Source organism: Strongylocentrotus purpuratus, unplaced genomic scaffold (genome assembly GCF_000002235.5).
Source record: "Strongylocentrotus purpuratus isolate Spur 01 unplaced genomic scaffold, Spur_5.0 spur5_scaffold_12, whole genome shotgun sequence".
NCBI classification, from domain to species: domain Eukaryota; kingdom Metazoa; phylum Echinodermata; class Echinoidea; order Camarodonta; family Strongylocentrotidae; genus Strongylocentrotus; species Strongylocentrotus purpuratus.
Window position 1 is genome coordinate 24,571,316 of NW_022145597.1, and position 17,760 is coordinate 24,589,075.

At 36.7% G+C, this 17,760-nt stretch overlaps 1 protein-coding gene across 1 annotated transcript; it reads right to left on the minus strand.

Moving 5' to 3' along the window:
• Window positions 1–4,911: 4,911 nt before the first annotated feature.
• On the minus strand, window positions 4,912–16,164 carry LOC100890205 (high-affinity nitrate transporter 2.1). Its single transcript, XM_030982202.1, has 7 exons — window positions 15,785–16,164; window positions 14,537–14,698; window positions 11,482–11,754; window positions 8,864–8,918; window positions 7,033–7,221; window positions 5,997–6,296; window positions 4,912–5,635 (listed from the first exon to the last, which is right to left on the minus strand). Exons 1-7 carry the CDS (start codon window positions 15,889–15,891, stop codon window positions 5,183–5,185), a joined length of 1,539 nt encoding a protein of 512 aa, XP_030838062.1. The 5' UTR covers window positions 15,892–16,164; the 3' UTR covers window positions 4,912–5,182.
• Between the last annotated feature and the right edge of the window lie 1,596 nt (window positions 16,165–17,760).

The window sequence follows — 17,760 nt, forward strand, 5'->3', positions numbered from 1 at the left end:
AGCAAAACAAAATAATTAGTGTTTACCCACCCCACCCCCCCCCCCCCTCCGCTTATTGGCCGCTAAATATTTTCTCACAAATTGGGAAGAAACAAAATATAGTGCTCCTTGCCCCCATTGCGTCATGCACATATTCAAGATTACTTATAGGCTACATGAATAATGTTTGCACACACCTATAACAAGTAAAAACAATATCAATTATTCTAAGTGATGTTAACAATGAGCATGCATTTACATATGAAATGATATTAACATGATACTGATAAATAACATGATACATATAAGTCTTACAGATGACAGTGATAATATATGCAATAAATTTATACAATAAAATTATACAAATACATATTAGACTGGTAATATTGTTTTTGTTATATATACACATGCACTATGCCAAGTCAGTACTTTACGAGTTGGATTATGTGGAACATACAGCATCATGATTCATCATAAGGCGAACATAACAATAACAAAAAAATAATTAATTGCACTATTGGAATTGTTTTTATCTTTTTATCTACTAGCATTAGAATTGCACATGATTTTTCCATCTCTTTATTCATAATTGAGAAAACGGGGAACAATTATCTTATGGTGAAAATAAATAAACATTATTGTTTAAAAAAATTAAAGTGCATAGAGAATTCTACGAATTAGTATGGGCTATATAAGAATTTTCATTATTATTATCACATCAGTGGTGATGTGAAATTCATAATATCTATTTCCCTGTTTATACTGGCAGTTTTTGTATTCATTTGGTAAAACATTATCTAAATTTGCTACTCTCAACCCAAAGGTAGGGAGGGGTACTGTTAAGAAGTAATTCCTAGAATTATTTCAGTGCAACAGGGCAGCTTGGCTTTTAGTTAGGTTAACAAAAGTATATTGCAGGCAGCTTGATCAACCATTGGATGGCAATAGCCTCATTATAAATGCAGCTTTTATTACAAACACCATTACACGAACATAGTAACCTTATACTTATATACTATTATATATAATAACTATAACTGTACTTGTATATACTTATATAATTATAAATCATTATTTGACAAAATGTACCGGGTATTTAACATCCATTTTATACATGTAGTACATGTATTAGCATATGTATTCATGTAGTATAATATATACTTAACAATGATTGATTATTAATATTCACTTTAAGGCCGCCAAAATGTTAAATAGCATGGAATATATAAAATAAATTACTTCTATGAAATTCAATATACAAATATTTTTTGGTTAGATGTTCATTGCCCCTATACAAATTTAAGTTCATCGCGAACTCGTATTATGCTCGTGGTAAGCTTAATAAGATCGATTTTTAGGCTTTAAGCTCGTAACACACTTCCAGGACGCTAGTAACGATCTTACAAAATCTTCACGAGCTCGTGAACGAGTTCGTCACGAGCTCGTGGCGAACTCGCGGGTAAACTGGGCAGCTCGTGGGTAAAAGGGGGAGCTCGTGGCGAGCTCGTGACGAGCTCGTTGATAAAAGGGGGAGCTCGTGGCGAGTTCTTGGGTAAAAGGGGGAGCTCGTGGCGAGCTCGTGGGTAAAAGGGGGAGTTCGTGACGAGCTCGTTGGTAAAATGGGGAGCTCGTGGCGAGCTCGGGCGTAAACTGGGGAGCTCGGGGGTAAACTGGGGAGCTCGTGGCGAGCTCGTGGGTAAAAGGGGGAGCTCGTGGCAAACTCAGGGTTAAACTGGTAAACCCAGCCCTCTAGGGTGGACACCAAAGTTTCATAATTTTTAAAAAAATATCTATTTGATTCAAAATTGAACAATTCAATGAATTTTATATACACAATGTAGAAAGCCTTTCTTGTGAAAGATTAGAACGATTATAAATGAAGTTTTCTTAACAAAATTGTATTTTGTATTTTTCATATACGGTAACGCATGTTATGGGTGGACACCAAAGAATTTTTAGAATTTCAAACATGTGCTGTTTTTTTAACTATAACATTTTAAGCTTCATCTTTTTTTAATTTTCATCTTTTTTAATTGATTTGATTCATGGAGTTCTTCCAAGAAATAAACTGGGAATTGTCAAAGTTGTTCATATAATGTGCATTCATCATGCAGAAGCACCAAATGGAACGCGTGTTGCATGGTGGACACCATGCATAACAACTGTTACAAGATGTGAAATATGGTGATTATGAAAAAAACTTTGCCACGCAACCTAAGATTATTAATGACATGATCATGAATAGATTCAGCACTTACTACCAGACAATAATTGAACATCAGATAGTCATACAAATTTAGAGAATACTCATTACCAGGAACTAGGTTTTTTCATGTCACGTTTTGGTGTACGTCCTAAAAAATGGCAAAAAATGGGTTTCACCTTACATAAAAATTTAAACCCAGGGTTTTGAAACACAACGTTATTTAAGTTATCTCCACTACATATCTGCATTAAGACATGGACAAAATTATCACCATAGAATATACTCTTTTATTTTCATACTTGGATCTGAAATATCCATGGTGAAATCTCTCCAGTATCATAAAAATACACATATGCAATTACATTGAAAGTTCAGAAAATTTATGTTGAAATTGAAACAATAGCTTTTTCATGCTGAAGTAACCTGTCAAATTTCTTGTAAATTTAATTAAATTCTTTTGAAACTTTGAAACATTTATTTGCAGCATACCAGATTGGGAAGGGGGTGCCATTATTCTGACTGTATCATATATTTAACACCCTGAAATGTCACTATCAGGTATTACATAAGACCACACACCCAGTGCTTGATTCGAGGTCAACTCCCTGTTTCTATCTTGCTCTCTCCTTATGTACAAAGGATCCCCCCTGCTTAGACACAAATCCCTATTCCTCTCTTCTCCCCTCTCTCACTTTCTTGTGTACTCTCTCTTGTGGAATTACCACTGGTAGCATTCCTGATAAGAATGAATTGATTTAGGCCCATTTGGTCAAGTCTTTTTCTATCTTGCTGTTGTGGAGAGCAGACATGGGTTTTGAATGGTGTTGCAGCTCCTTTGTTTTAGGTAAGAGAAAAACTAATTTCTCACACCTTTTAACTAAATGTTCTATTGTGTATTTATAATAAGAGTAGGCCAACAGTTAGGCCTACCTCTCTTATACATTTATGAAAGAGAAGTGTAGAGAGTAATGATTAATGAGATAATGTATTCATTCTCTTTCTAGTGAGATATCTTTTCATATATTGGGAATTTTGTTTATCTATCTAGCACATAGTATATTCACTTCAATAAAGTAACATTAGATATCTATGTGATAAGGTTATATTCATGTAAACATTTCTGTATCGTGAATGACAAACCCTACCTTTTAGGCAACATGAGACTTGAGAGCACAAGAATGCATTTGGTCTGAATACTGAAAACTAGTTTGCTAGCGGATATAAAGAAGGGATTGTTCTAGAGATCCTATAGTGTACATGTATCATTACTTGGTACCCTGGGTTGGTGAATACACTGACAAAAAGGGGGGATGATACATAGTTATTGTATGAATACCGCTTTATAAGTTTGAATCTTTGTAATATTATGAGTGATTAGAATGATGGATAAATAATTACCAAAATGGATAATAATATTTCTTCAAAGGCAGAGTATTATACAGTGTAATTACTCACATATTTAATTTCATTATACAGTGTAATTATATAATTTGGAAATCATTTATTCATTCATATTGTCGTGTGAAGTTGTGAACCCTGCATACAGGTAACATGCATAATACAGGGTTTGTATTGACTCTAATAAAGAGCTACTTGTTTTAAGTTACATTTTATGTTATATCTTTTCTTTCTGTTCTTTGATATATTAGTGATTTAATTGATTGATATCCCAGAAGTAATGAGCTTTTAAATTGCCCTAAGAGTATCACTGTATTTTTCACCAGCTAGCCAACTGAATTGCCCTTGCATGGCCAGCCTGCAGATGTTACCAGGATATTGAAAGGCTGATAAGTTAGATAAATATATATATATGCTTGCCAATAGCTCAACAGGATCATCAAGTTCACCTCTATATGTAGACACAAATTTGTTCTCAATGCCAACCTGCTGTTAAGCACGCCATTATAAAGCGTGCAGCCATTTTTTCCACGAGATTGTCGACGAACTCGCCAACGAGCTCGTCGACGAACTCGTTGACGGACTCGCCGACGAACTCGTTGACGAACTCGCCGACGAGCTCGCCAACGAGCTTATTGGCCAGTGACGAGCGTGTATATTTCGAGCACGCCAACGAGCTCGCCAACGAGCACGCCAACGAGTTCGTAGCTAATTTGCATATTTGGAACGAAACGAGCTCGCTGGCGAGTTCGTCTGCTTGCTCGTCAACAAACTCGTTGGCGAGCACGCTGACGAGCTCGCGTGTAAGCGTACTGAAATTTGTATAGGGGTGCATTACCCACTCACAAAGCACATTTATTCATTGTTTGTACAATCATCATAATCATTCATTCATCAGAGGTTCATGGTCTAGAGGATATGTCACTCAACCGTGGATCACATGGATCTCAGTTCAAGTCCTGCTGTGGCAATTAGGCATTAATCTATGTGAGCATGTACAATTGCCACTCCATCCAATGTAGTAAATGGGTACCTGATGGTAGGAACTTATTCCTTGAATGGGTTCAGCACATTAGGAAATCTGGGTTAAATCCAAATCTAGTGTTATATATGTTAAAATAGTACTTTGTAGGCATGTTGAGAATCCGGTGGGAAAGATTTGAGCAAAGCATAAATGTAGCTATTATTGTTATTATTATAATATATTAGTTTAAAGATAGTTGAGTTCTGGTCATGCGATTGCATTGTGAAAGAAAAGGTGTGGAATGGATCAGAAAAAGTTGATCATGTAGCACGTTAGTATTGGTATGTACTGCAAGGTTCCGGAGTCATCAAAATCATAATAAATTTGGCCCAGTCTTGGTAAAGTAACAAGCACTGTACATAGAAAGATGTATATAGTATCTTTCTTTGCCCATTAGTCAGCCAGTATACATTTTCTACCAAAATTGTTTGGCAAATGACATTTATTTTAATCTTGAACATTCAGTGTAAGTTTTGTTTGATTCTGTGAGAATTCATTTTCTTTTTTACCAGAATTCAAGTTTATCTTTGATGTGTTATTGTTGGAATGCAATGAATTCAAGTTAACAACTGATCCTATGTGGGAGTGCTTTCATCAGAAATCAAAGGTGTCCTTTCATGATTACCCTGGCTACCGTTTCGACTGTAGAGGGCGTCCTCCTCCGTCCCCTCCAAGTGGTAGCTCCTGGCTCGACGACGATTAAGCAACACCAGGGCTATAATCCCACACAAAATCAGCAGGGTGCCTCCCACAAGCATTCCCGTCCCCAACCACAAGAGGGCGCTCTTCAATCCAGCCACGTCCGTCAGTGGCGTCACGGCAACGATGACACACCCGCCGATAACATCCATCACGCAGAAGAAAAGAGCGTAGATGACAGTGCGGATGGACGGGGAGACGATGTCGGCGATGGCTGAAAGACCGATGCCGTTCCATCCGTCTCCCACGGTTATCCCGAGGGCACCCAGGATGATGTTGGTTGGTAGTGATAGGAGGATGAAGAATACATAGAGGGGTATCTGTATCACCTGGGGAACAAGCACATGGATTAAGGTAGAGAGAAAATGTTCAAGAAAAATCATCACTTGTTGATGGTCGGAACAGAAGAAATAGAATGTGAGAAAACAAAGTTAATTTGAAATGATGGTTTTGTCTTCAATGACCTCATACAATACAGAGAATAGTGTGCAAACACATCAATTATGTATATGTGGAAATGTTTAAAATACTTTAATTTTTGCTTTTGAATATATTTCATTTTAAGGCTGCAATGGCTCTCCATAATGTTTAAGTCCAATTTAGAGTTTAGTTCGACTTAGGATCTTTGTGAAACACCCCCTGGTTAACTTACATGAATAAGAGCCCATTGATCTGAAAGGGAGAACCTACCTCCAGGATGACGATGGTCCAGAGCCTCCCTAAGGCCCCTGCCCGCTTGCCTGCGATGTCACTCAGGAAGCCCCCGAGCATAAAGGCCAGGATCCCCGTCAGAGCCAGGATCCAGCTCAGGTACACGTCCGTCGGGAAGGTTGGGAAGTACTCCACAAAGTAGTTATTGAGGTTATAACTGAGGGTGTACTGGTAACCCATCTTGCAGGCGAAGGCTAGGAAGATGGGTGAGAGCACCGACCAGGGTTCCGCACCAAGTGCCTTCAGGATGTTGCGCACCGACCCAAGGGGTATATTTCCCTAGGAGAGTAAAAATAGTACAGTTATTTGACTGAATTAAAGGTTATACACAATGGCCTTCTTATACAAGATTTATATATCCATAATTCACAATTAAATGTAAATATATCAAATTTAGAGGTGAGGGCTACAACTTTTTAATACAAAACTAAAGTTTCCAAAATCCTGTTGAACAGTATATTTCTCTGAAATAGAGAATAATTAATTTTTACCATCCATACAATATGAATTGGGGTGCTGTTTATGGTTACTCCATCCTATTGACATTGATTTAATATAAGTTGATTAGCAATAAAACATAGGCAAAAGTCATCAGGTCAACACTGTATCATTTATATGTACATGGAAATGCTCAACGCAGCTCAACGCAGCACAATGCCGCTGACACATGAAATAAGATCAATGTGACTTGCAAGTATTAGTCAACCTGCTGAATACAGAATACTCCATTCCCCATATCTTATTGCAGGGACCATGCACCCGGACCATATGCAATGGATTGATAAACATAAACACATTTAGTTGTTGATAAAAACATCATGTATAAGGTTTAAAGAATACATTGGGCACAGAAACACAAAGGGGGTCTGCTCGCTATTTATAAGGACCACTATTCATAATGAATCGCCATTCATTTTGTCACGCGTTATGGATAGTGGTCCTTATGAATAATGGTCCTTATGAATATCAGCCGTCCTTATGGATAGCATGCTTGACCCACACAAAGAATGCCTACCTTTTCCTTTGAATATGGATTCTTGACGGTGATAAGACTTATCAAACCAAGCAGAGCGCCCCCTATGCCGGTAGAGATGTAGGTCCATCTCCATCCTATTACATTGACGACTGCGATGAAAGCATAGGACGAACCGTAACCTAGATACGCCCCGCTAGCGGCCACACCCATAGCAAGCCCTCGACGCCTCTGCCGAAACAAAAGTGGGAGGTAATCATGCAATCAGCCATGGAAAAGTAAGGGTGTTTAAGCCCCACTGCACTACTTATAGCTACTTGCGCCCTCTATATAGCAAACGATGCCCAATCGGTGACCATTGGTCCCTTGGCCATGATCCCTTTCTTCTTATGTTAATTGAGAGCTTATGGATGAGATAACCACCTGTCAGTGACCATGCTGGGAGGTCTAATCCCTCCTGGCCAAACTAGTGCGGTAGGGATTTAAAGGAAATTTTCTAAACCTCTTCTAAGCTGCCACATTTGTGAAAGATTTTCATAAATAATTTTTAATAATAATAATAATAAAGATTGATTTAATTATTAAGCGCATAATAAACAGAAGTTTCTCTATGCGCTTTACAAAGTAAAAAATAAGCATGTACAAGTATATTTTACTGTTACAAGAACGAATACAAAATCCTTAAAGTAAAGACATGTAAATACATTAATTTATTAAGAGCAAAGTTAATACAGATAGCAAATATTTATGAAAAATCAATTAGAGTAACATATTTAATTATGATTCATTAATTAAATGCAATGTAAAAAATTACATAAGAAACGGGCAAGTTTTGAGAAGGGTTTTGAAAATCTGTTGTGCTTCAAAGTGTGTGCTAAATTGGGCAAGAAAATATACCCTATATTTGCCCCGGTAGCAGCCACGCCCAAAACCAGCCCTTGTTGAGTCTGACACTATCAAATATGAGAGGTAATCTTGAGTCATGGAAATGAAACTCAACCTTTTCGGCAGAGGCATTATCTAAGAGCTCAATTCCAGTGAAAAAAATGCATGGGGGCTCGGGGCAAATTAGCCCCCAAAATGCCCAAAAGAGCCCCCGAAAGTCATAAAAGAGCCCCAAAAAATTTGCATAGAGTTCAATGCAAAACAAATTAAAGAGTGTTATTTTTCCCCTGCTCAATTCTTCTTTAGATGGGTAACAACTGTATTTTTTCTTTTATTGCATTGCTGTCATTACAAGTCTTTCATCTGAACTAAACTATGTTGAACATTTTTTTTTAATGCCAATAAGTAATGAAAAACAGTGATTATTCAATAATTACTAAACAAAATGAATTCAATTCATTAAGTTCAAATTAATTCCAAGATCATAGAAATAAAAAAATTCTCCATTGATTTAGTTACAGATGGTAATTTTACAGGATGAAGCATTTGACATTCGTTGTTATCTTTAAATCAGTGGAGTGACTCAATTCACCAAGAAAGGTTTGACAAAAAAGTATCAAATTTAGAGGGGGTTGGGAGAGATCAAGCCCCTCCCCCCCCCAAAAAAAAAAAGGTGAGGCACATGATGTCATGTAGAAAATGAATACCAGAACCAACAAGCCCCACCCCCCCAAAAAAAAAAAAAAATAAATAAATAATAATAATAATAATAATATATATATAATAATATATATATATATATATATTATATAGCTTTCTAGAACAGCTCCTGGTTGAAACCTTCACTAAAAGTCATCAGTACACTTAATTAAATCAATTAAAAAAAAAAAAGTTTTAGCCCTCCATAGGCTATTTTATTGAGTCAAACAAACATTTTTACAATTCAATGAAAACTTAATTAAATAATGGCTTCAGAACTTATACTTACTGGACCAAAGAAAGTCACAAGTAGAGTCATTGAAAAAGGGTTGAAAGGTGCTTCACTAGAGACAATAAAATGGTGTTAAATTTGAGATATTATATGTGGGTAATTCCATAATTTAGTGACCCACTTTGTGACGTTTTTGGGGTCCCTATTTCATAAGGAGTGGCTCTGAGTAAAGACTTAAATAGTGGAGTATGATTGTTAAGTGAATCTGGGTATGAGGATGCAATATTATGCTTAGAAATCAATTTACAATCTCACTCCATTATTTAAGTCTTTACTCAGAGCCACAAATACGTGTGGGTTCCTTATGTATTATAGGGACACCAAAAAATGTCACAAACTGGGTTCCTAATTTATGGAATTATCCATGTACATGCACATAAATGTAGGTTACAATAGTTTCTAAAATAACTAAAACAGACACATGAGTAGAATAGCAGCCAGGTAAAAAAAAAAAAAAATAACCACCACCACCGCTAATTGGAGAGAAACCATACAGCCAAGCCTTTTATTAAGTCAAAGCAGACCGGGAGCCAAATATCTGAAAAAGCGGCTCCCGGTCCTTATTTTTTTTAGAGAACCGGGAGCCGTTTTCCAGGACCAGGAGCCGTTTCCAAAATTGATGAAAATATGTACCATTTTCTTTTAAATTATTTGTTAAACGTTACCTTTTATTTATACATACGCGGTAGTTTAATTTCTAGTTTAAATTTTGAGCACTCTAATATTAAATCACTCATACCTTAGATAAATCTGTCATTTGTAGTTGTTGTAGTTCATGTTTAATACTATTTTCATGCCGTTAAATGTCAAAAATTTAAAAATGTTGGGAAGGGGGGAATTAAATTATTTCTATAAAAAAATATTTAAGAAAAACCAGATCTATAATGACAATGCAGAGCTTCCAACCTGTCGCTTTCAAAAAAACATATTATTCAGCTTGAAAAAACATATTTTAGGTGAAAAAAAAAAATTATGCCTGTTTTACGTTTTTGTTATTTTCCCTATAAAATGCTATTGCATTCATGTTTCTTTGAATAAAAACGCATTTAATCATTGAGAACGACAGACCTGTCACTTAAAAAAAAAAAAAAAAAAAAAAAAAAAAATAATAATAATAATATAATAATAATTCGAAAATTTAAAAAAAAAGATTTGTTAAATATATTTATCTATTTTATCAGAAAAGTCCATTATTAAAAAAATCACAGAATTTTAGTCAATGAGTACGAGGGCCGCTGAATCAAGGCAAGTCTGGAGTTGCAATCAACTTTGTACATAAAGTCAATGCATCAGCAGATCCGGTGTTTTGATTTTCATTTGCTTTTTTGAAGATACCATTACATTCGAAGGGCATGCGATAGGCAAAAAAACTGGTAACAAAATCGCTGATTTCTTGATTTTTAGCGCTATTTTGATGAAACTGTTTCTTAAAACTGAGCTTAACCCCCGTGAGCTTTGGAAATATGGCTCCGGTTCCGCATTTTTGACAGCAAAATTTGGCTTTTCGGATGGATTTTTGGAAGTTACATCGAGACTTTCTTGTACTGACACTGTGTGTGTACTGCAGTACAGCACTGATGGCATTTGTGTGTGTATGCATGGGCTGGGCTGGTGAAATGCGCTCGTGAGTGGTGTACATCCCCTGTATTGTGTGCCGTTCTCCGCTAGGAGTAGGAAATAGCGGCCGCTCGTATTCGTGCTGCAATTGTTTCTGGGCGATTTTAATTAGGATTCTCATTATAATGATTTGTAAGGGTTCATTCAGTCCACGTTTAACTTGTATCAAGTAAGTTTTTGTCACATTTGTGAACATTTATTGCAAGACATGTGGAAGTTTATGAAACAGAAAATGTTAATTCTCCCAGACCGGGCGCCAGAAATAAAAAATGACCGGCGCCCGGTACTCATTTTCCCCGTCTTACCGGGCGCCAAAAGTCAGGGACCGTAGGGTAAAAATCGCCCGGCGCCCGGTTAATAAAAGGCTTGCATACAGCATTCGATTATGGACAGAAGATAGATCACATGCACATTAAAACAAGAAAGACTTCATGACAGAAGGTTGTTATCAGTAAGAAACTATTGTGATGTGAATCAAGTGATGTACATGTAACTCAATTATTTTGCGGTACAAAACTCTCGTTAATATGGACCACTCGTCAAATGAACAAAAAAAAAATCTAGTTTTATTTTAGTATGCTAAAGATTGCTAAACAAGTTTAGTTGTTACCAATATAAAGTTGGTTATGTAACAGAAAGAGGAAAGGATGAAAACACATGAGAGAGAAGAGAGAGAGAGAGAGAGGCAGAGAGACAGAGAGACAGAGAGAGACAGAGAGGAGGGAGAAGGAGAAAGACAGATGGAGGGAAAGAAAGATCAAGAAACTGAGAGGGAGGGAGGAACTAGGAAGAGAGAGAGAGAGAGAGAGAGAGAGATGCAACATGTAGAAAGATAAGCGTAAAGATACGGGCTATATGACTAATTAGTACTAATAACAGAAAGTACCATTATTCAATGGTCACATAGGGACATTATTCATTTTTTTCAAACACAACATCACTGACAAAAACTAGTGGTTGGTAGCAGTCAAAATAAAATCCAAACCCTAAAAACTTACAAGAACCCCAGGAGAAAGCGCCAGACGTAGACTTCAGCCAACGTTTGCGAGAACCCCGTACAGACGATGGTGAGGCTCCAGCAGATCGTACACACCCCGACGACGTTGCGACGATTGATGCGACCCATCTCGGCCAGGACGGTTATCGGCACGCCCAGGATGCCCAGGACGATGATGAAGACTGGTCCAGCGAGGATCTCATACTCTGATCCAGTACCGGTATAGTGCCACTCACAGAGGGTTGTGTTTTGGAAGGTGGTCTCATTGGTGCATCTGGGTGGGGTACATGGGTGATGGAGAAAAAAAAGGGGAAAAAAAAATCATCATCACAATAAAAAAAAGTTAACTACATTATATACAGAAGTCAAGATCAAGATTTACAAGATCACAAGCTGTCATCAAATCTCAACTTTTTAAAGAATATGTTTTGCAAGGATTTCAGTAATCAGGGTTGGGGATTTCCATGATTATTATTCAAATGATGATTCATTTTTAATCATAAATAGATTCACATCATTATCATTATCAAAATCAGCATCTTATTTTAATCACTTACACAACGCTTTAATAGTTCAATTTGGTAAAAATTGTTATGGGCTAGAATGAGCAAAATGTACATTTCATATACTGCACAAATAAACGTCATCCACCCCCACCCCCCCCCCCCCCCCCCCAATCACACACACACACATTACGTGATACAACAAAGCCCTAGAATTGAAAACATGTGACTGCACTGGGATACAAGACAAAGGCACTTTGAAAACGATTATGTAGCTTCAAGTACATGGAACGACTAGCATTTCAAAATGTGCAATAATAAAGAGAACAATATCCAGAAAATATGATTTTTAAATCATTACAAGACATATATAACACTACTCAGCAAAACCTACAAATAGATGTATTATTAGATATATTCCTGTACATGATTATTACAGAGTACACAAGAATAACAATCTATATCAAAGTCAGTATACTTAGTCAATTTATGAGATACAGTTTACTTCAAAAGTTCAAAGTTAACTTCCATGCTCGTCGTGATGTAAACAAAATTGCAAGAAAAATCCCTACATATCTATGCCTTTGGGTGCTAGGTAGACTAACTACAGGTAGTCTACTCAGCACACCCTTTTCCCTATTTCCTTAGTTTCATTAAAAAAAAACTTGTACATATTTTACAAATATTGAAGTTTTTATTTTATGCCACTATAAGCACGTAGTCTTAGAGAGAAAATATATTTGGAGACATGGCCCTTTAAGATACATTTTGCATTGTCCTGGAAATCATACAGTGCATATAATGTACAATATGATCACGACCCTGTCTTATTATAAAACTTGACAATATAATGTCAGTTTCAATCATCCATTGCAACTCTAATACATTGTGTATAAAAAGAGGCCTGGTTATCTGAGGTGGCTGTTTTTTTAAACCAGAGCTAACCTTACAGTTTTACCAGCAAATACACAATTTACAATGTACATACATGCTCATGTTTTACAGCAATATCTACTGAGTCTGGCTATTTCTTTATCAGCTCCCATTGCCTGGTACTAAGCATTGGGTTTAAGAGGTGCACTTTGTACACAATGCATACCCATGTACAAGAGTGACTGCTAGTGCATGCTATATTTATCATTCAAATTTTTAGAACGTACATGTATTAAGTAACAGCCGCATGACTACAATTTGGAAGAGTATGCTATTACAAATTGGAACCACATTTCTGTTTACAAAATTTTAGATAATTAATGATTTCAATTACTTTTCTTTTCCTATTTTGTTTTGTAATGTGTTATGTACGGTGATTCTATTTGAGAATTAAGAGCTCTGTACTAAGGAGGAACGAGGGAGCTGATAGATAATCCTTATCATTATTTGATTAAAGGTAATACAAAGTTTTGGGAAATTTTGAAAATTGGGTGGATAGTGATTCTTTACAATTTTGTTATATTTGGATGCCCCTGTGGATGTATTATAAGCACTAAAAAAATTAGCCTCTAAAACTCTTCTGTTTTCGAGAAAAATTGAATATAAACATTTACCGGTGCTCCTGGTAAATTTTGATAAATTTCAAATAGCGCCTATGGCCGTACAATGGTAGCTGCGACCATGAAAATTTCAGAGTATGTAGTTGTGATATATAATTTTCAAACGGGAATAGCTAATCGGTCGATTTCAGTCAAGAAACATTGTTTAATAGCTAAATTAATATCTTGACCTTGAGAGGGAGCTATACAACATTAAGAGTTTATTATTTATAATTTCATAACTTTAGACTCGATTTCAACCGCGACAACGATCAATGAATATTGTAGGAACACTATGCTTCCGAAATTGTTAATTTGAACCAAATTCATGACCCCATACCAAAACTTTGTAATACCTTTAAGGTCAGAAAAAAACTGGAAACAGCCACTGAACCTTAACAATCGGATGTGATAGAGGTGAGAAGTTGAGATTACGGTAATGATACATGTATCTTCTACATTCTGGTACACTTTTCAAAACTTCCAACAACTTATTGTTGTGTGGGGTCTGGATCAAAATACTAGAGATCCATGTTCACAAGGCCCTGCTTATATATTTCAGGGGGGGGGGGGGGGGATCTGTATGTCCAATTTTTAGGACCCCTGTACAGGCCGGGCAGGGACTTCACTTGCCTTGATCCCCATGATTTGCCACACATGGCCCCCTCCCATCCACCCCACCCCCCCCCCCCCTCAAAAAAAAAACAACTTGTCCTAGGGGGTAGCTTTACCTGACTTGCATGTTGTCAAGGAGATGATAGTTCAGGGGGTAGTTGTCCTAGAACCCCATTGCCTTTTTTCTCCCCTTCTCCCCCCATCCCCCCCCCCCAAAAAAAAAAAAACAATAATAATAATAACAATAAATAAATATTAAAAAAAACCATAATAATAATAATATGAAGAAGAAGAAAAAGAATAGTATTGTAATGATTTTTAAAAAAACAAGAGAAAATAAAAATGAACTGAAATTAATTAATTAATTTATGAAATAAGAATAAAAAACTAGAGAACAAAAGCTTACCTGATACCATCGTCATGCATACAGTAGTCCCCAGCAGTAGTGTTGAGGTCATATTCCTGAATGTAACTATCAATGGCAGACGTTCCATTGAATGGGGTGCAATTCCTGTCTCCAAACTGAAGATCGTTAGACATCGGCTCGATGGCAGCTATCAGTAAATACCTGAAAAGAAAACAAAATATACATTGTATTATGTCATTTTTCTGAGCCTCTTCGTAAAGCTTATCAACACTAGTGTGGCTAGGAGGGATAATACCAGACAGCGAGGTCACTGACAGACCTGTGGCTATCTCATCAACTCAGCTCTCAAATAACATAAGAAATAGAGGATCATGGGGGACCAACAGGCACCGATTACGGAAGTTTTCTATATAGAGGGAGCAAGTAGCTACAAGTAGGACAGTGGGGCATTTTGCCCTGCAATTTCATGCAATAGCATTTTTGACATTCAACAGAAAAAGTTTAATTCAGGAAGTTTTTTTTTTAAATAAAAGGGCATTTTGAGAGTTTCGGAAGCAAACATGCCCCATATATTAGCTCTTTCAATAACACAGGGGGAAATACTATTATAGTGTATGAAAATGATAGGCATTAGCATAATCTAGATCAAGGGTCAACTTCCACCCCTTGAACCCAACCCGCAAACTAGAGTTAGACAGACACAAAAAGTTTGAACCGTTTATTTCTTTTGTGTGGACGGCGTAATTAAGTTTGCCATTTGTTCAAATTAGTATAAATATAACATTACAGCTATTATTAACAAGGGTGATAATTTTAGTGCAGGGCCCAAGGGAAGACAGTATTATGAGTCTATAGGCCTACCCATGGTAAAAAAAAGACATATTATTATTATTATTAATATAATTATCATTGATATATCATTAATATTTATAATGACTATTATTATTACAAAAAATATTATCATTAGTTAGGCCTATTAGTAAAATTATCATTATCATTATTAATGTAATTATTTTTGTTATTAGACTACTGTTATTATTAGGCCTATAGGCCTAGAGCAAAAATTTACCTGTGTTTCGATAAGTTCTTAATACAGTTTAGTTGTGAATGAACAATTTTTATCAACCATTTAATTCTGTTTGAAATAAATATTTCACTTTCACTTTCAATATTGATAACATTAATTTATACTCAGGCAAGAAGAACAAAAGATAGGATTATATCCATGAAAATTTAATACCATAATTCATCCCATTCAAAATGTCAAACCTAAACTACTATAATCACCTGTGAAGTTGGTTAAGAGCAGTCAAAATTGTGAAAACAAACAGAGCGTAGTAAGCTTGGCCATTGGAATTCGTGTTAGCCTCGCTGCTCTCCCCGCACAATGTCATAGCTATATAGCTCTGGCCGCACAGTTTTGTGCAATACTTTACTCAGACTCTTGATAACAACTGGTTGTTGTCAGGTTGTTGTTACGGAACCGTTGTCACTCCAGCAAAGCATAGTGGTCATCGTACGTTGACAGCTTGCAATTTTCAATTTATATCTTTAAGATTTCTAACTGAACAAAGATACGCTGGCACCTTCTTCTGGTATCACCGCCATCATCCGCACTTATGGATGGAACACAGTCTAGTCAACACACAACACAGTAGCAAAACGAAATTCATGATGTAGTACAGTACCTGAGCTGATAGCGATGACCTAAAAGTGTCACATGACACTAAAAGTGGGTCGCGCTCGGCGCTCGTGAGTTCGAGGGGTTTCCCCTCGTTTGTTTTGTTATGTTTTGTTTCACGGCTTTAGGGAAAAAAATGGTCAGATCGACACCCAAAATTATCTTTACCTTGCATATTCAGGCGCGTACACAGGGGAGGGGGGGGGGGGGGTTAACCCCCTTTTTGGTATTTTTTTTTTTGTGTGCAACCCCCCCCCCCCCAAAGCTGACCTTACCCCCCCCCCCCCCCCCCCCCCCCACCCAACGGAGCAAAATGTCAAATGTCGGTTGGGCACTTTAATTAGTGTTTCCCTCCCTTTTTTCAGGGGATGTTAAATTATCTTTTCTATGGATAATTTTGTCAGTTTTTATATTTTATAATGTGCAGTCGACAGCTCTTCTTCTGACAAAGTTTGAATATTTAATGACATGAAAAGCTTTGAAAATAACAAGACAAAAATTAATTGGCAACTCACTCGTGAGTCTGTGATGTCATTGCCTCACTATCCACTAATTTTGTTCTTTACATTGGTAATATAAATTTCCAATTTCCCCCTAAAAATCCTATTTCCTCACACCAGCATCCAAGTTATATTGATAGCACTATGCTTTTGTGTGGATGCAAAGTTTTTTTTTCTTCAGTTAAATCATTATAAAATGTGAATTTTGATAACCTTTTTATATAAAAAAATCAATGATTACAATATTCAGAAAATAGTATCAATTCTTCAAATTTCATAAAAGATTTTGTGAAATGTCATGCATGCGATATAATGCAAATGATATAACCGGCGGGCAAAGGCATGGGGAAATCTAGTTTTAAGGGATTCTGTTGTTCCATACTTGTTCATACTTTTTCAAAAATTCATAACTTCCTTATGATTTATATCCGATTTTACTCAATTTTTGTTTGCTCTGTTTCTCTTGTTTTTCTGCTTCTATTAAAAGCAAATTATTTTAGGAGTGGACTTGGCCTTTCATATACTGATAAAGTTTGGTGCATGACCATGATCATATTGTGAAATCTACCCGAGTATAGTCTGTGGGGGGGGGGGGGCGGGGGGCGGGAGAAGCTTGGAGCTATACATTCGGCCATTGTCTCCGTAACTTTGAGGGGTCCAATCTTAATTATAATGGGATTACTAATTTGGGACAGGTTCCTGACCTACTTTGATCATCAGTATCTCTCAACCAGTTATGTCGGTTGGTGGGGCATAATTATATTTTCAAATATAGTGGCAGAACTGTGTGAGTTCGGCCGATCAAGGGGCGCACTACTATCGGGAGGAAGGGGGGGGGGTTACAAATAGAAATGCAAATTTACAAGGCCACTGATTTGGGGGAGGGTCCAGAAGGGTATAGGTAAAAGGGACACTTATCAAAGGGAAATTAGTAGAAAGGAAAAGGGACACTTATCAAAAGTAACACGGGGAACTTATATTTGTAAAGGGCCATGCACGTATCGGAAGGGGAAAAGAGCACTTATTAGAAGGAACAGGGTCACAATAAAAGATGCACTTGTAAGTGGTTAAAAGGGGCACTT